Source organism: Emydura macquarii, unplaced genomic scaffold, assembly GCF_026122565.2.
Source record: "Emydura macquarii macquarii isolate MOO-44397 ecotype Brisbane River unplaced genomic scaffold, CSIRO-AGI_Emac_v2 contig_1551, whole genome shotgun sequence".
Taxonomy (NCBI): domain Eukaryota; kingdom Metazoa; phylum Chordata; order Testudines; family Chelidae; genus Emydura; species Emydura macquarii.
In genome coordinates this window covers 6,433,282-6,452,997 of record NW_027131688.1, presented here as the reverse complement: position 1 = coordinate 6,452,997, position 19,716 = coordinate 6,433,282, and the positions used below count along the sequence as shown (strand labels likewise).

At 44.2% G+C, this 19,716-nt stretch overlaps 1 protein-coding gene and 1 long non-coding RNA gene across 3 annotated transcripts; one reads left to right on the top strand and one right to left on the bottom strand.

Moving 5' to 3' along the window:
* Positions 1–9,435: 9,435 nt before the first annotated feature.
* On the bottom strand, positions 9,436–13,897 carry ARF6 (ADP ribosylation factor 6). The gene has a single exon (XM_067554734.1). The coding sequence runs from the start codon at positions 12,947–12,949 to the stop codon at positions 12,422–12,424; it is 528 nt and encodes a 175-aa protein (XP_067410835.1). The 5' UTR covers positions 12,950–13,897; the 3' UTR covers positions 9,436–12,421.
* A 353-nt stretch (positions 13,898–14,250) lies between these two features.
* Positions 14,251–18,944, top strand: LOC137157478 (uncharacterized). 2 transcript variants are annotated; one of them, XR_010921125.1, is made up of 3 exons: positions 14,251–14,337; positions 15,623–15,660; positions 18,168–18,944. It is a non-coding gene; the product is annotated as an uncharacterized lncRNA (long non-coding RNA). The 2 variants fall into 2 exon arrangements; XR_010921124.1 differs by lacking the exon at positions 14,251–14,337 and adding an exon at positions 14,627–14,749.
* The last annotated feature ends 772 nt before the right edge of the window (positions 18,945–19,716 follow it).

The following is a 19,716-nucleotide window of genomic DNA, read 5'->3' as shown; positions in this document are numbered from 1 at the left end:
GGTCCTGTCTGGCTGAAAGAACGGGGGAGGAATGAGGAGCAGCTGCCCTCTCCAGAGGCTGATACACAGGCACCTCTTTGGGAGGTAGTTCCTCCCTGCTCACACAGGCTTTTGCACACGCATGCTGGGGGTTGTATCAGGGCCAGAGGAGCCTGCAGCCTGTGACAGATGCGGGAGGATCCCAGGGGTTGGGGCCCGGCCCAGCTGTCTGTGTCCTGCTGGGACTGCCAGGGGATGTTTGCAGGCTGGGGAGAAGCAGGACACCCAAGCTGGGATGGTCTCCCAGATCCCACCCATCCACAGAAATTCAGAGGAGGGCATGCATAGGATGTGAATCTCCAAAAGGGGGTGCAGCAAAAAAAAGTCTGGGAACCTTTGTCCTATAGTTATTGTAGTGCCTAAAAGAGACCATTATGGGATGAGCTTGTTTGATTTTTTAACCACACTCTGCTAAAGCCACCAGTGCTGGTCATTGGTCTATCTAGTCAAATGTTATGTATTATTGTTTGATTCACTATTCCTACACCACCGCCTATTCAGAAAGATGGAGGAACCCAGTGACAAGCCGTCATTACAACAGCTGAATCTGGTCTTCTGAGGGCTTTACTTTTAGATTTATGGTCTATTGTTTGTATTACGGGAACACATAGGTGCCCCAGCTATGGAGCAAGGTCTCATTGTGCTAGGTGCTGTACAAAACACAGAACAAAGACAGCCTCTGCCCCACAGAGCTTACACTCTCGCTGTAAGATAAAAGACAATGAGAGATGGGACAAGGAAACAATGAGAAATTTGTCATCTAGATGGGCAACCTTGAATTGGATAAGTGCAGCATGATGGTAATGTCTACACTTTGAGTGCTGGGGAAGGGGGTGTCTCTGCTCAAGGAGACATCTGTGCTAACTCTGACCGAGTAACATGCTAAAAACAGAGTATAGCTGTGGCAGTGTGACAGGCTACCTGTGTTGAGTACATACCAGTCTGAGATCCGAGGAACGTACTGAAGTGACTAACTCATCCCACCGTGGCTACATTGTGCGGACTGTCAGAGCTACTGGGGTATGTCTCCTCAAGCTGGGATTTATACCCCAGCTTGAAGTGTAGACATATCCTGAGGCCCACAGGTGGCAAGGCAACGCACAATACCATTTTTAATTTGAGAAGGTTGACAGGGCTTAAAATCCATTCATCAACAGGTGGGAAATTTTGCCCCTTAGCTGGAAGTGGGAAGACTGAACCACCAAGTTCTGAATAATTTAAGCTTTAATTTAAAAAAAAAAAAAAAAAAAAAAAAAAAAAAAATCCCTAACCCTTGTGGATACAAAAAAGTCTTCCAAGTGCTAAGAGATGCAGCACTGTTTTTCGGAGACCAGATCTACACTACATTTTGTTGACATAGCTATGCCAGTCAGAGGTGTAAAAGAAAAAACACGCACACACACCCCCCAGCCACCGTAGAAACGCCAGCAAAACCCCCTAACATAGATGCAGGAATAACAGCAGAAGAGCGCTATGTCAGCAAAGCACTTGTAATGTAGACAGGCTTGAGTCTATAGACTGCTCTCATGCTCCTAATACTTTCATTCTGCTGCTTGAGGAAGCTAAGACTGGCTCAGCTTCACTGCTGCTACTCAGAACCCTATGACCAGCACTGACATTGATTAAAATGTATCAGATTCCTTCCACTGCCCCTGCTAAGCAATGCAACCAAGAGCAGCAGAGGCAGGACCTAAAGCTATTAACGGGATAGAATGATACAGAAATCCAAGTCTGAAGGAGGGCTAGAATAGCAGGCATTCTGCTACCCCTCCCCAGGAAAGCAGACAAGCAACAGACCCAATCCAAACAATCAGGAGGCTTGAGGATAAAGGGTAGGTAGGTAGGTGAACGGAAAACCCTCTTGTCTAGCCAAAGGTTGGCAAGATAAGCCCTAGAGCCAGGCAAAAGGACAGAACCCTGGCAGGGGTCAAAGCATTCTCCGCCTGCATCCTGCAGATTGTATATCTACCTCTGACAAGTTTGGTTAGACCTCAGGATAGCAGGTAAGTTTTTGCAAGTCCTGGGAATTGCAAAGAAAATGAAAAATTCATAATACAGTTGATGAAGGCTGTCCCCAACTTTTTTATTTCCTTACAGCTTTAATTTAATGAGGTAATTCTGTCTGTATTTGTATTTGGTTTTGTTTTGTTTGTTTGTTTAAACACACACACATACAGCTGAAAATAAGGCAGACTGTCTCTCTTAACTAGATTAACAGTTAAGAAAAAGAGCTGTTCCCAGTGTTCGAGAAACACTTGAGATGAGGAAGACTTGTATCGCATTTTTACTTTCAATATATACATGAAAAGCTATCTGAACCTTCCACATCCTCAGACTTGGTTTTGGGGGGAACTCAATCAGAATCAAACCATTTAGTCTAATCTTGTGAGTTCGTAAGCAAAAATTTCTTCTTAGAGGGTATAATAGTATATGCCACTGGGCTTACATTGGATTCAATTACTGCCAAGACAACTGATTGAAAACCATCCCTATTTGATGCAGAAAAAAACCTCCATTAGAGCAGAGGCTGTTCCCAGCTAATCCAACATCTGTGGAGAAAGAGCATGATGACAAATGTGTTCACACGATGACAGTTAAACATTTTGGTACACTTATACATGGTAACTGAAAAGCTGAAACAGCCATAGAGTTAGTGGCTGCACTGATACAATAATATTCTCCATTTCCAAGAGAAATGTTAAAGAAGGTTCATTAAGGTAAAATAGCTAAAATATTAATAGTATTAGGGCTGAGTAAGCCCTGATTCCTTATACTGTGAATTGTAAGACCTACTTCTGAGGAACCTATATCGACAAGCAAATGTTATTTTCAAGTTAGAAGTTGTCAACACTATAAACAGTCCAATTACACCTTGCAGCATTATCCAACACCACTATAAACCAACAAGTTAAAACATTTATCTAACATGAGTTCCATTTGTTCTTTGCATCCTTATTGCATTCATGTAAACTTGGTATCTGGAGTGTTTTTCCCTGTATTGTGAACATTAGCATTTGTTTTCCCTCTAACAGCTGGTCATACCAGGATAGGTATTCACACAGACTAACATCAACGCAAGTCTCCCTCCTCCTAAGATTACGCATGGACCTTCATTTAAGTTCCTGTATAAGTGTCAAAACTTTGTATTATACATGAGTAGGATGTTATTATAGCTCAAAAATCCACCAGATTTTTAGATATCAAAAAATAGGTCAACGGAAGACAGCACAGAAACAGTACTATGGAAGAATACCAGCTAACCTTCAGGAAGTAATTATCCACAACACTATGACCTTTATAGAAATGAGCGTGTGTGTGCGATGCAGTGTTACTTTCTCACTTGCTTCCTAGTCTTGTTTCTACTAGAGGGGGGCAACGCAAGAGATCTCCAGCCCACCCTCAAGTTACCTTCGGATCTTATGTACTCTGAAGTATTGCAATATTTAACTAGCTAACCTGAATGTGAAATGCAGCTCTGTGGAATATGGTTAATCATACAAGCATAATGGCCTGAATGACAAGTAACATGGCACAGAAAAAAGCAGAACTAGAAAATATGGCACTATGTCATTGACAAAACCAGGGACACTCCACTGCTCCGATTCTCCTTTGGAATTAAGGCAGGATTTGGGGGATAGAGTCAGGGATGTCTATACAAGATTTTCACTCCAGGTGCTGTCGTTTTCATTATCAATTCAACTGTAGAACTAATTTCTAGAACTCAAAATAATGCATTGAGATTCAAGCATTTGCTTTTTTTAATTGAGATATTTCTATAGAAGTATTTCCAATATTATCTACCTACTATCTGAATAAATTACATCCCGAGCCTTGCCCAAGTACTGCATCTACAACCAGTTTTGGTTCAATTAGTGTGGCTCTTGGAATTACATTACACTAGTAGAGGTACTTAAAATGTGACCTGCAAAGGGGAAAAAAATTGAATTTTGTTCTTTTTTGCTTCATGATTACACAAAAGGCCTGAGAGGAATTAAAAAGTAGCTTTTAAACGTTAGGAAGTCAGGTTCTGTATACCTCAGATGATTCTATGAAGACCTGGAACACTTATTGGATGACATTGAAAGTGAAACCTTATTGAAAGTGATTTTTATTCAAATAGTTAAAAAAACGTTATCTGTATGCTTGACTTAAAACGGAGAAGCAGCAGAAGGAAGCTTTTAAGAGTCAAACTCTCCCTTCCCTTCAAAAAAGATCCAAGTTAACCTAGGTGGAACTACTATAAGGTGGGTGCATAACTGGTTGGAAAACCATTCCCAGAGAGAAATCATCAGTGGTTCATAGTCAAGCTGGAAGGGCATATCGAGAGTGGTCCTGCACAGATCAGTTATGGGTCCGGTTCTGTTCAATATCTTCATCAATGATTTAGAGAATAGCATAGAAAGCACACTTAAAGTTTGCTGACAATACCAAGATGGGAGGAGTTGCAAGTGCTTTGGAAGATAGAATTAAAATTCAAAATGATCTGGACAAACTGGAGAAATGGTCTGAAGTAAATAGGATGAAATTCAATATGGACAAAATGCAAAGTACTCCACTTAGGAAGGAACAATCAGTTGCACACATACAAAATGGGAAATGGCTGTCTAGGAAAGAGTGCTGTAGAAAGGGATCTGGAGCTAAATACAAGTCAAAAGTGTAACACTGTTGCATTAGCAGGAGTGTTGCAAGCAAGACAAGAAGTAATTCTCCCCCTCTACTCTCCACTGATTAGGTCTCAGCTGGAGTATTGTGTTCAGTTCTGGGTGTCACATTTCAGGAAAGATGTGGACAAATTGGAGAAAGTCCACAGAAGAGCAACAAAAATGATTAAAGGTCTAGAAAACATAACATAGGAGGGAAGATTGAAAAAACTGGGTTTGTTTAGTCTGGAGAAGAGAAGACAGAGGAGACATGATAACAGTTTTCAAGTACATAAAAGGTTGTTACAAGGAGGAGTGAGAAAAAATTTTCTCCTTAACCTCTGGGGACAGGACAAGAAGCAATGGGCTTAAATTGTAGCAAGGTCGGCTTAGGTTGGACATTAGGGAAAACTTCCTGACTGTCAGGATAGTTAAGCACTGGAATAAATTTAAGAGCAGATTAGACAAACACCTGTCAGGGATGGTCTAGATAATACTTACTCCTGCCATGAGTCCTCATCATATTCTTGGGAGTGCTATACTCCAGTGAGAAATCAAGGGTTGGTGCCCTTTGTTCTGCAAAGTCATACTAACGGGGAGGAGTCACTCAGAACCATGAACCTCCATTTAAACATGTAGGGTCTTGGCTGTCCAACAGCACACACAATTGCATAGCATTCATGTTCTATAATGGAACAATTCCCTTCCCTTAGTGTCAGTTTTTTGCTCAGAAAGGCAATGGGATGCGTATTACCTTCCCCAGATTGCATCAGCACCACTCTCAAGGCTATGTTGGGTGCATCAGTGCCCAGCTCAAATACCTTGTCAAAAGCTGGACTGGCCAGAACAGGCTTTCTGATGGAATTGTTTTCACATCAAAGCTTTTCTGACAGGCTGCAGCCCACAGAGTCTTGCCTGGTTTTGAGTTTTTTCAAAGGTCTGTGATTGCGGCCACAGTGTTGCTGAAATCCTACTCAGACTGCAGTAATAATTAGCCAAGCCTATAAATGACTGGACTTATTTTTTTGGTTTGAGGAATAGGTCAGTTAACAATGGATTCCACTTTTAAGGGATCAAGGCAAACCTGGCCCCATCCTACCACATGGCCTAGATAAGGGACTTTGGCTGCCGGTCTTGCACTTTGACACTTTAACAACTAGACCTGCATCTCTGAGTCTCTTCAGCATAATTGCCACGTGATCCTTATGATCCTGCCAGGAATTGCTAAAGTTTGCAATATTGTTGTTGATGTAGGCATGAGCAAAGCTCTGTCACCCAGCCAACACGATTAATGAGCCTCTGAAATGGTCTAGATAATACTTAGTCCTGCCATGAGTGCAGCGGACTGGACTAGATCTCCCAAGGTCCCTTCCAGTCCTATGATTCTATGAAAAATGGCCTACATGTGAGACCACTTTTGCTGTCTCTGAACACACACCAGGCTTTTTTGTTCAACAAAGCAACAAAATAAAAGGCACTTGGGAATCCCATTTAGGACCACAGCATTGTAGATTTAATTATATGATCTGAGGAGGTACTTAGTTCCGTAAGTGGGCAAAGGAGAATGGTACCAGTGGTTTCCAGGCTACCAGTGCAGTGAAAGAATTTTTCTATTCGAGTATCTACAGTTTGCACTTGGAAGCAATAATTCAACAGCATAGGTAAAGGTATCCAAGTCTTATTTCCCCCCCCAAAAGTACTATAAACGTATGCAAGCTCATTATCCCTTATTTTCCCTTCCATCTTTTAAAGAAATAGGTACTAGCACAGCTGTCTCAAGCTTTTATGGAACTAAGTACTTCCTCCCCAGACCACATGCATCAAAACCAGCATGCTGGGATCTTGCACTAGAATTGCATTTATTGACAGCATTACCTCATGTGAACAAACACCAAGTATCAAAAGGATCATAGGATTACCTGAAAATACAGCTCAGCTATTTTAGCTCTTCAAAAATGCCACTGCCAACAGTTATACTGCTTTTTATGATACTTCAAATGGTCCTCCTGACATTTGATGTTGATTTAAATAATTCACTTCACTCCTAAGTAATGAAGCACAACCTGCACATCATGTAATCCTGGAGGCCTCCCCCCCCCCCCTTTTTTTTTTTTTTTTTTTTTTTTAAGTTAAAGGTCAACGCAAGACTTAAGTGCTGAAATATCAGAACAGAAATAGTTCTTCCCTCCATCCTACCCTCACTGCATTTACAATAAAATGCTAATACTGTATATAATAGGGGTGGCCAAACCGCAGCTCTTTTACAGTTAAAAGTGTGACTCACTGAGCCCCCTGTGTTTCCCCCATTCTCCACCTACCAGATTGGGGTAGGGAGCTCGGAGTTTCTGCCCTGCAGCAGGGTGGTGGGGATATAGATGGGGCACACCTGCCAGGACTCCAGCAGGAGCAGGGCTGAAGTCCCAGAAGGCGCGCCCCATGGGGCAGAAGCCACAAGGCCCAGCAAGCACACCCTGGCTCTCAAACTTCTGAAGATTGTTGTATGCAGCTCAGCAAGTTTGGCCATCCTTTCTATGTAAGTAGTGCTTGAAAGTTTTCACTTGCCCAGAGCTGGTGGAAGTTTTCCCAGGAAGTACCAATATCTCCTGCATAAATTAAGATTTTGCTTTTTACGTCTTAGCCATTAAGGTTGTAAACATTACAAATCCAAACCAACGTTATACCAAAGCAATGCTGTCCCTAACAGTTCCAGGGCCTCTGCTGCTGCTAAGAGTTTCCACAAACTACAAGTCTTGTCAGTTTTCATTTTTCAGAGCTTTGTTATAACAGTGAAACTGCCAGTCAGGTCCATTTGACAGATATTCAATTAATACATTTTTCCTCTTCTATTTGACCAGCCTTGTTAGTGTTACCTTTTATAAAACATGTAAATAAAAAGTTGATTGAATGACAGTGTGCCATTTAAATTCAGTATAACAGTACATTTTTAAATGGACAAATGTGGCTTTAATTTGAAAGGCATTACCTACATCTGGAGAACAAGTTTTTTTCATTAGTAGGCTTAGGCCATGTCTACACTAGCAAGTTTACAGTGGCACAGCTGTACCGATGCAGCTGCGTTGCTGTAAGACCTCTTGTGTAGTCACTGTATGCTGACAGGAGAGAGCTCCCATGCACATAATAAAACCACCTTAACGAGCAGCAGTAGCTATGTGGACAAGAGAAGCTCTCTCGCTGAGACAGCACTGGGCACCCTGTTACTTATGCTGGTGAAAATTATGTTATTCGGGCGAGGGGGTTTCACACCTTTGAGCGACTTTATTTTCGCCAGCATAAGTGGTAGTATAGACGTGGCCTTAGTCTTCATTCAGGTAAGTAGGTGGAAAGCAAGTTCTTCCAAACCTTATCGACAAATACCAATTTGCTCCTGTGGGTGGAAGAGAGATTGCTGAAGCCTCTTCTACTGATATATGAAAAACAGTAATTCAAGAATGGTATTCTAAATAAAAAATTAGGCAAAAGCTGAACACATGCATACACACACAGGTCTAAGTACAGATGGTCACCCTTACGATGTCAACTTTTACCAACAGCTACAACATCATGTTACTAGATTTACTAGTTTATTTTTCCTAAGGCTTTGTCTTCACACACGTGCACTGGATTTAACTAGATCCCTTTTAATAGCCACACCCCTAGTTAAGGTGGCTTAAGTTTGTGTGTGGACAAGACCTAAGCTAGATACTGCAGAATTTTTTTATTTTTATTTTTTAAATGGCAGCCACTGTAGGACCACAACCCCAACAACTGAATACACCTGAGCATTTGAAAATTACTTCTTAAAATTAGCTGGAGGCAGCAGGACAATATTAATGACTCCCAAGTAAGTCACCTGTCTCCTCTTGATCTTTCAGCACAAGTGAAGAAAGGTGACTGGACAGCTTTGCTTTTTTCCTCAATCTCATGTTCACTTCAAGGCCAATATCTCATCTATCCCTTCTCAATGTCGATTCAACCATCTTCAAGGATGTCAAGACTGTCATTCCACATCCAAATTCCAAAGTCTGGTTGCCTTTTCCTGTCACATCACATCTCTGCTCTCCACTCTATACCAATTGCAGCTACTAAAGTAATTTTTCAGTGTTCTGGTCTCATCTCTTCCCCTCTTCCAAATCCCTTCACTGCCTTGCTGCTGAACTAGTTGCTTCATTTTCAACCTCAAAGTTCCATACAACTTCACTCATTTACATCTCTACCAATAACTCCTTACTTGCCTCTGTATTTTCTAACTGCTGTCTTGTAACCCATTTTCCATTCTACCCCTTAATCTAAAAGCACCTTCCCTTTACTCCTTCAAAGACATTTTCTTCATGAAACTTTCTAAGACTGATTGCCTCATCAACAGCACCTCCATGCTTTCTGGCACGTAAATTGTTCTGTGCATTGTATTTGTCCAAGTTACAATGTAAGTTCCTTAGGGCAGAGATCTTATACTGAAGTGTTTTACAAAGCATAGTACATTAAACATTACGTTTACTGAAATAAAAGAGGCTGTAATTGGAAGTCTGAGTAATTTTTAAAAGAAGCTGTCTCCTCTTTCCAACTTTTCAATTGTAGTTACGTGACTTAAAGATTCCTCAAAAGAGAAACTAATAGCATTACAAACAAGCCTTCAAGACCAGGTTATACAGAATTTAGGCCTCTATGTAAGCAGAATGTAAGCCACTAATCCAGTTTATTATATAGACCCTTTCTGCTTTTCCCCATATTCAAAATATAAGTAACATACCAGGAGAGCTGCACTGCATAATTGCTTTATTTTCTGCTTATTAGTTCTTTACCAAACACTACAACCATATTGAGAACACAAAATTCCTGTTTATCGCAGTTAGGGAGATGAAAAACTACAGACACATTCACTTACCAGACAAGATTAATGCCATTCAAAACTTACTCCAGTTTACTTTGTAAATTCATGTGAACACAGAAGTCAATGCTCTTAAAATTCAGATTGTTTTTTAAATTATCGGAATTCTTACAGATTGCCACTTTAACCTGCAGGCTATAATTACTTGCACTGCTCCCGCTCCTTCCCCGCTTCTTTTATAAAGACATTTTGAAAACGAAGCCTTTATATTTTGTTCAGTAGCAAAGGTCATTTATTTTTTAATTATCTGCCACACAAGTTTCAGTAATTTTAGGGTCTTCCCCAGAATAAAACATTTAAAAATTCAAGAGTATAATTAAATTTATTTTTACCTACACAACAGAATATCTAAAGTAAAAAAATTACCAAAGAAATACAAAATTGTGAATTCAATTTAAATTTAAACCTGCCCCAAACAGTGTTTGAAGAGAAATACAGTAAACACTTTAGACTGAAAGTGAAAATCCAACTTTTCATTTTGATTGAGATGTTTAAGAAAGTTTGAAAACTATTAATAGAGCTTCAAGTCTTCCAGTTTAGGCATTTACCTTGTGCTTGGCTTTTTTATTTTTGTTCCAGAAGAAAACAATAGTATCCTGGTATTGTTTGGTTTATATGCCTTTACACTACCATACTATTTGACCAATTACATTAACTGAAATGATTTCTTGAATTTATAAAAACTAGAAAATAGAGCAGTAACAATTCAATTAGGACATAAAAGGACTTGTAAAATGAAGACGTCTAGTTTCCCCTTCAGAATTATGATTTAAAGTAATTGAACTTGCCCTGTTTTTCTAATGTACTTTTTCCTTTTACAAAATTGTTTCTGAATCATTGCTATATTTTCTAGCATCATCCAGAACCCTTTCATTGCCATTGCAACCCACACTAAGAGCATCTTTCTTTTGGAACCATAGTCTAAACTAAGCATTTTTCTTCAACGGGTCCTAAACATTAAATTTTTAGGAAATAAACTCTGATATTTTTATTTCCCCATATATCTTTGGTAAGAGCTCCATACTACACTGTACTTAACATGCAGCGTCAACACTGCGTAAAAATGTAGTGTAATGCCCCAATCTAATGTAAAACTTACACCCTCAAAAAAACTAAAAACATTTTTTCTAGTTTTGTAGAGTACATTCCTAGAATTCCTCAGTTGAGTTTAACTCCTGGAAGAATTCTGAAGTTAATCCTTAAGGCTGAATAAAACCCAGCTGCTTTACATTTTTTGCCCCCGATATTAATACTTGATTGAAACTATATACTGATCTGAATTCTCAGTAATGTGGGTGGGTTTTTTATTTGTGCCATAACTTGCCAGTCACAGACATCTAAAAATTGTGTTTGGCAAGTGACTTGCTTGCCCTTTAAAAACTATATACGGAGGTTTACATTCATAGTCATATGCTCACTCTCTACACCCCACCCTCATTAGTAATAACGCAATGGATTTAAATTCAGACATTCATCACAGTTCCTTTCATAGAGAATTATAGTAACATGTTAATGAAACAGAGACACAAAAATGTTTATAACTACTTTCAAGTTAGATCTGTGGTTTTGCAAAAACTAAATTGTGATCTGACTTCTTCAAACGTCAGTTACTCAAATGTTAAGATTATTAATTTCAGTTAAAAATTTAGAACTGAGCTTGCTTATTTAAATGACTATGATAAGGAAACAAGTGGGGAGTGGGGCGGGTTTGGCATCTGATAAAAAGATACATGCTTTTCAGAAAACATGAGATTTTCAAATTTTGGAAGAGGAAATGTCTCCAAAAGTCTCAAGATTAACAAATGCATCTTTCCTATATTGTATGAGAGGCAAGACGCACTTTGATTTTTGCCTAAAGGTAAATAAAAAAAAAATCAACAGTAATGTTTACACATTACTGCTACTACGTTTTCTGGAAAGATATGCTGCATTGAAATTGGAGACTGCTACATAACTAGTCAAGATTGCAGCTAAAACATCATTAACTTTACAATGCAAGACATAGGAACCGTGAATAGAGTATAACCTGAAACTATTACATCATTCACATTTCATTCATTATATGGTTGCTATATAATATGGGGAACTTATTTGCATCCCTACTCATGCATGATGTATGGTTCAGAACTTCACAGCTGATATTTCAAAGCAGTTCTTACATTACCTAGTTAACATTACCTCAGATATGCATTTCAAACATATTACAATGGTATTCTCACTATCTGCCACTGTAGGCAAGGTTTTATTTACCATGTTAGTCTTAGATATGAAAAGACCGATTTAAAGTTACTATTTAGTTACAGATTAAGGACTTTTTTTTAAAAAAAAGCCCTCAATATAAAAAGACAGACTGCAGTTTGATTTTAAGCAATAATTTTCAGTTTACTGATGAAACAGACCTATCAACATATTCTGCATGAATGCAAAAAGCAATCTACAGCAAGTGAAAAAGAAAAAAAAAATCCAAAAAAGTAGAACCAGAAAGCATACATTGAAAATGGTTACCCCCTTCCCCCCCAAAAAAGGAATCAAACCGTTATAAGGGCTACCAAGAGAGGAAAAAAATTACTTAGCAAATCTACAGTGTGTCTTTCCCCGTTTGCTGGAAGTCTGCCATAGCATGTACTGCTTGTGTTCGTGCCACATTTGGAGATTACAGCATCCTAACGCCAAGCAAGAAGAGTTAAAACAGGAATCCAGTCAGCCTGTAGAAGGAAAGGGTGGTAACTGGAGAAGAAGTGATCATAATCCTATGGATGCTTTTGTTTTACTTTTTCGGAAGAGAATCATTCTTCTAGGAAACCAGGCAGGTTAATTTGTTTTTAATTCTCTGAAGACTAAGTAGTTACTGTTATCATTAGGATTTATAATTGGACGTTAACCATGTCAGCCCTTCGTAGAGTCCATCTCCCGTGGTGGCACAGGAGGGCTGCACGTACCAATTCCTATCCCTGATTCGGGTCAGGCCCAGTTTCTCCTGGATTTCATGGGGTTTCATGGCATCGGGGAGGTCCTGCTTGTTGGCGAAGATGAGGATGATGGCGTCCCGCATCTCCCGGTCGTTGATGATGCGGTGCAGCTCCTGGCGGGCCTCGTCGATGCGGTCGCGGTCGGCGCAGTCCACCACGAAGATCAACCCTTGCGTGCCCGTGTAGTAGTGCCGCCACAGGGGGCGGATCTTGTCCTGGCCCCCGACATCCCAGACGTTGAACTTGACGTTTTTGTAAGTCACCGTCTCCACGTTGAAGCCCACGGTGGGGATGGTGGTGACCGACTGGCCCAGCTTCAGTTTGTACAGGATGGTGGTTTTCCCAGCCGCGTCCAGACCCAGCATCAGGATCCGCATCTCCTTGTTGCCGAAGATCTTGGACAGCACCTTGCCCATCTCGGCGGCATCCAAGGGGCCCTTCCCTTTCGGCGCGGAGCGGAGCCCGGAGGCCGCTGTGTCCTCGTCCCGGCGGGCGGGCGGGCGAGGGGAGCCGGGCGGAAGCGCGGCGGGGCGAGCGGCCGGGGGGGGGGGGGAAGCAGCGGCGGAAGGTGCTGAGGGGAGCCCCGCTACCCCGAGCCTCACCTCCCGGGAGACAGGCTACCGGGGCAGGCCAGCGGGCCTATCCCGCCCCAGGGGCCGGGGCGGGGGTCCCAGTAGGGACCGGGCAGGCCGATACCCCGCCAAGCCCAGCGGAGAGGCCGCCGGGGCCGCCAGCCCGCCCGGGGCCGCCGTCAGGTAGGGGTTGGGGGTGGACCAGGGACGCGTCAGCTCCGGACCATCCGCCCGCCCGGCTGCAGGCCCAGCCTCCTGCCCTTCGCCGCCGGGCCCAGCGCAGCCGGCTCCTGCCTTGGCTCCCAGCGGCCCAGGCGGCGGCGCCTCAGCTCATGGAGGGCGGCGGCAGCGGCGGCGGCGGCTCCTGCCTGCAAAGGGGACGGAGAGACACGGTGAGCGCCCGGCGCTGGCTGCCGCGAGCGGGCCCGGCCCTAGGGAGCCGCCGCCGCCGCCCGCCAGATACCTGCGGTGCCGCCCGGCTCCTCGCCTCAGGGCCGTCCCGTCCCGTCCCGTCCTCGCGCCGCTCCTCTCGCGCGGCCGGCAGCTACGGCGGCGGCAGCAGCAGCACACCGCCGGAAAAGGCGCCGCGCGCGAGCCCGCCCTCACTTCCCCTCGCTCGCTCGCTCGCGCGGCCCGCAGTGCGCCTGCGCGCGCAAATGTGCTGCCCAGCCGACCCGCCGCGGGGAGGAGAGCGAGGCCTTCGCGCGAGGAGGGACCCCGCCCCTGGAGGAGAACGAACTACGCATGTGCACAGGAGGGCCCACGCCCCGGCAGGGGAGGAAGGGCTTCACTGAGGAAAAATCGCCCCGCCCCCATGATGACATGGCGCATGTGCAGAGCCACACCCGTCTCAAGGTGATCTCCCCCCCATCCGCTATCACGCATGCGCAATGGCAACTCCATCCAGCGGTTCGTTTTTTAAAGAAATGCGCGTAATTTTCCCCCCCCTCAGAGGTGCGCATGCGCAATGATATCAAGCCGCCCCCCCCCTCCCTCCCGTGAAGTCCCCCACCCCTTCTGGTATTGCGCAGGCGCCGTCAGAGCACAACCGAGACCGGAAGGCAGCCGCCTTTGTAAAATCCCGCCTGATTTAGCCGGGACAAGATATGCGCATGCGCAGGGGGGCTCGCCTAGCGTCCAAAGAACAGGGCCTTACTTCCGCCTTGCCGCGGGCGCGCAGGCCCAGTAACATCCCCAGACGCACCACGGAAAGGGGAAGGGGCCGGGTCTAGGTGAAAAGTTGCGCATGCGGGTGGCCAAGGGGCGGCGGGGCGCGTGGCTTGTTGGGAGAGGCGCCGCGCGATCACACGTCAGCAGCTCAGGCGCGCGGGTGTCAGGCCGAGGCATCCTCTTAAAGGGGCCGGACAGTGCCAGTGGGCGTGTCTGAGGGGCGGGCACCGGCTGGCCTGAGGGGGGCCCTGGTGATAAAGGGCCTGTTATGTGGGAACCCCCCCCCCCGATCCTGTGGGGGCTGGGGCTTCCCTCGTGTGGGGTGGAGGGCGCTGGAGCTAGGCCCCTCTGCACGGGGCGGCTTGTGGCTTCCCTTGTGAGGCGGGGAGGTTACCACAGCCTGCCCGACCTGCGCCAGCGGGCTGCCCTGTCAGGCGGCGGGGGGGTTACCTGAGCCCGGGGCTGCTTCATGGGGTAGGTGCCCGGTGCCCGGGGAGCCTGGCTCTGCAGGAGGGAAGGGGAGGCGGTGCGGAGTGAGGGAAGCCCTGGTTACCAGACAGCCCCACAAGAAGCTGTACTCCCCAACACACGTGTGTGCCCACACACACACACACACACACACGGCCCCCACGTGGGGAGGAAGGGCACACGTTTACCAGAGGCCCTGGGGGGGTGGGCCGGCCCAGGCTGCAACCCCCACTACAGGAGGGGGCTGGTGTTAAAAGTTTGTAGTGGGCCTGGAAAAATTATGCTTGGGCCCTTCACACACACACCCACACACCCCCACCCACACACCCCGTGGATGAGGATGTACAGGGAGGAGAACTGGAGAGGCATTGTGTTGGCAGAAGCTGTTTGCAAACCACACTCCATGGGGGGCCCTGCAGCTACCTGAGATAACTCAGCAAATGGGTCAAAGAAGGGAGCCCTTGCCAAGGAGCCACAAGAATGCACCAATTCAGCACATTTCCAGGGCGGCCTCTGCCGGCCTGGGCTCCTATGATGCCATGAGTGGAAATATATATCTGCCCACTCTGGCAAATCACCTGGGGAGGGAACCAGAAGTAAATCAAGCCCATTGTGATGATAGTTGCATGTAAGTGGAGTGTGGGAGGAAATGTGGGTAAGGTGGCTCCAGAATACAAATGTGCAAAAATACCAGAGGTTCCTTATGGGACAACCTTTGAGGACAGATAACATGACAAAACCCCACCATTGGCTGCCTTCACGATTGCACAACTAAAAAAAGAGATAAATTACTTGTTTTCATTTAAGATTACATTTCTGGGTGACATTTTGTTGTAACCTTATAATATTCTTTTAATATTTATTACACCCACATTACAGTTACTATATGGAGCATGCAAAGAAGTACCCTTGGAAAGGTAAAAGAAAATCTCTTGCTCTTTTCAGTGCAAATTAAAAATGAAAGATTTTTTTAGACTACATAATTATTATTGGTAAGAAAATAAGTTTAGAATGAAGCTTTTTCTTTGACAAAACAAGAGAATATGGAGAATGCTAAGGTGTGCTTCTCATCCCTGGACTTATGCCAGGGGTGCTTGGGTCTGATACTACACCCACGGCAAAGTTTCCGCTGATTTAGAGTGGGGGAGTGTAGAAGCAGTGCCAACGTGAGATCTCTGGTATATAGTAGTTAGTACAAAGGATATTCAAGTCCATAGACTAACCTCTGAAAACAGTTACTAGTTGTGAAATACTGGCTCTGTATGTGAGTGATAACGTGCTCTGAATGTTGTCCCACAGAGAGGAGGGAGCCACCTCTAGTTTCAGCAGGGCAATGTCTCCTTTAGTTCAAATGGTAGATGGCTCTTTTTTTAAGTTTCTCATCCTGTCAGAGTGTGTGTGTGTTTGTGACTTTGTGTCTGTTTTCAATAGCAAATGGATGTTTTACACTGTTTTGAAACTTACATGGCAATTGCAGTTTGCATGGATGTGTCCTATTTTCTGCAAAGCTAAATAATAAAGAATCAGAACTTTCTGGGTGTATTATGATTGGTGACACCATGACTCTATTTTGTAATGTCCTGTCATAACATAAACAGTGCACATGAAAGCAGTGATTTAGATTTCATGGGGCACCCAAGACTGATCTGATGAAGGATGAAGTGGCCTAGAAATCTTAAACCTAATCCTGATTGTAAAATTAGGAATGAACTGTTGCTTCTCAGTGGATTTTTGTTTGCAGTGGAAAGTGCATGGCAGTGACTGGTACCAGTCCTAGGCTTGGTCTACACTACAGAGTTAGGTTGACATAAGGCAGCTTATGTCAGCCTAACTATGGTAGTGTCTACATTACAGCTTTGTTCCCACCAATGCAAGTGCTTTACTACACCACCATATTAACTCCACCTCCACAAGAGGTGTAGGACTTATGTCAGTGTAGTGAGGGTGATGCAGTGACTGTGTAAACACTGTGTTCCTTACATCAGCTCTCGGCTGTCTTGTCAAATAGACAAAACGGCCAGCTCCCCAGCCCTGCTGGGTCTCCGTTCCAAGCCGGGCTGCCATCCAGGCTCCCAGCTTGGGCTTCTCCCTGGGGTCCCAGCTCCCCACAGGGAGCCTGGCTGTCTCTCCAGACTCTCGGTTTCCCGCTGGGAGCACAAAGGCCGACTGGACTCCCGAGTGCGGATCTCTGCATCAGAGGCGAGAAGCCCCAGGCAGCTTCTCTCCAGCTCCTAGCTGGGGGCAGGGAGGCGAGAAGCTTGGAGCTGGAGAGGTGGCTCTGGCTCTCAGCCCCCCACACTGCCCCTCTTCAGTCAGTAGAAGCACTCCTGGTGAGGACGCGCACCACTGACAGAAGGAGGGCAGTGTGGACATCAGCCCCCTAACATAGGTCAGTTTAAGATGGTAGTGTAGACGTGCCCATAAATGAACTCTTTTTGGTGCTAATAATGTTGCTCCTCCAGCCATTTCCTATAAGGGGATTAAAAATCTTGCCCCCACCAATGCACCTCCTTTATAGTTTCTTTGTGCACTAGTGCTGAATTCAGAAAACAGGCAAAGGTTCCAGTAATGTATAAGCAAGCATGTATTGGACACAGAGACCAACTAAACAGAATACTATCTGTAGAGGATCTTAGATAATCAGTCTCATTGTGATAGCTGATGCTCATAACATGGAGCAGTGGGTCTGCATCTTTTCAGGTTGATAGCCCCTTATTTGAAATTAAAAGTTTTCATGCCCTCCTTACATTTAATATAAAAAAGTAAAAATGTATCTCTGATAACTGTAAGCTCTCTGTGTGTTTTAAGAAGTTGACAGAGAGTATGGACCTTGAAAGGTAAGGGTGCGCAAGAAGTGAAGGAGCAAGGCTTTCTTTGCTTTAGATTGTAATAAAATTTTCAGTGCTTCATGACCCCCTTCCCTCCACACTCCAGTTGATTTTCATGACCCACTAGTTAAGAAACATAGAGCAAATGTGAGCAAATGCTGCAATACATACTAGAGAACATCACTGAGAGCTCAGGAAGGGAACAGGAATGCAAGAGAAAGAGAATGGTGGAGGGCTATTTACATTTGTGAGTTATTGTAAGGAATCTTATTAATTCTGGTTGCTTTTGTCCACCTAACTACAACAAGGATCAAAATGAAAACGTTAATGCAGAATCATCTCTACATCTATTTTCTCTCTCTTTTTTGACCAGAAGATATTTTTCCTTGTTACCGTTGCCCAGGGCGTTGACCCATTAGCCCTGTAGGTTAATGCACTGCTGTCTGGGACTGGCTTTCTTGATTCTTGGGGACTCTCTGCTGGTGTGGACCAGACTGTCTTGTCTTTACCCACTTCACGTGACAAACAGTTGGGCTGCTTTCACAACTCTCATCTTTTAACTGGACCCCTTCTCTCCTTTCCTTTTTGATCAACAGGAGCTGATGGGACGTACTCCATCGTAGGGCAGAAATTAACTGATACATATACTCAAAGTGGGGAGAGAGATTTTGGAGAAGCCCTGGACAAGGACCTTTTTTAGATCTTTAATTAACCTACCACTGGGCCCCTGAGATGTTCCATGTGCTAAGAGATGGTGCTGTTTCTTGAATGGGTCTTTGTCTTGCAAAGTAGCTGTATACTGCTGCTTGATATCAAATGAAAGGGTGCTCCAGTTATTATTATCCCTGTGCAAGTGCTTTGCCATCATCTGCCCCTTCCTGACAGATCCTGACTGCTGGATTTGACTCCCTGCCACCAGAAGGAAGTAATTTGGTTTTGGGACCAAACTGAGCCACTCTACTCTTGGGTTGTGTTTGACTTCTCTTGCTGCCCAGCTGGTTCCCTGATCTCACTGCAACAGCGACACCTAGCACCTGAGAGCATGCTGCGCCCCTTCCATTTTGCTTCTCAAGTTGGCAACTGCAGGCAATGCAGAGCTGCCCCACGACACAGTTTAAACGCCCCATCAGCTTCCTCAGGCTCCTGTGCTGCTGTGTCTGCTGATGTTTAATGCTCCAGGCATCGCAACTTGTGTAAGCTTGCAGGGTTGCCAGCTGTCCATAAATTTACAGACAGTCAGTAGAAAGATGTACCATTTAACACTGTAAACCCGTAAATAAATGAAAATGTCCATGAAATTGGGTAGAAGTAAAACATATTGTATTTTGACATTGATTGTTGTCGTTCAGAATCATTTCTTGTATTATAAAACGACACTGATCATGAATTTATCAATTTCCTGTTTTCTGTTATTACACACAGCCAAAGAACCTGATTGATCAATTAACTGCAGCTAAAACAATTGCGTAATTCTGAATTCCTGTGTACAGAATATCATGAGTGAGTACACACTTTTGTGACATGGTTGTATTGTTTGATATTTTTAGTGATGTCAGTAAAATGTTTACTATCTCAGTAAAAAAAAATCAACTTCAGATCTTCATGTCAGTAAAAACTAAAATGCAGGGTTGGCAACCCTGCTAATATCTGACTGGCTGAGTCTAAAAGTTAGCAAAGAAATGTGAGGTTCTAAGTCATTTCACAAAGGAAATCCGAGATCTAATGCAAGTCAGAGGCAAATCAATATACCTTGTAGGACAGGTATAGGATTAAGATCATGTAAATTCTTCTCCATTTGAGGAGAGTAGATCTTGTTCATGTGAATTCTCCTTACATTTCAATAGAATCTCTTCGGAATAAGGTCTACTCATGTGAGTAAATCTTTGCAGGACTTGGGCTGCATCTTGTAAATTAGTAAATTTCTCTGGGATTATATGGAGGAAAATGTACTGTATATTATTGTGACCCGTCCGTGCCCAGGGTAGCCAACTGATAATGCCAAGGTCAGGGCAGGCTGCAAACAGAGAGCAGATTCTCCCAGCACTGGTGGGTGGCACTGAAGCCAGACTTCCCGACCAGCTACAAACTGCACTTCTGAATCCCCACAGAAGCCAGTACACAAAGGCACACAGCCCCCTTTACTGC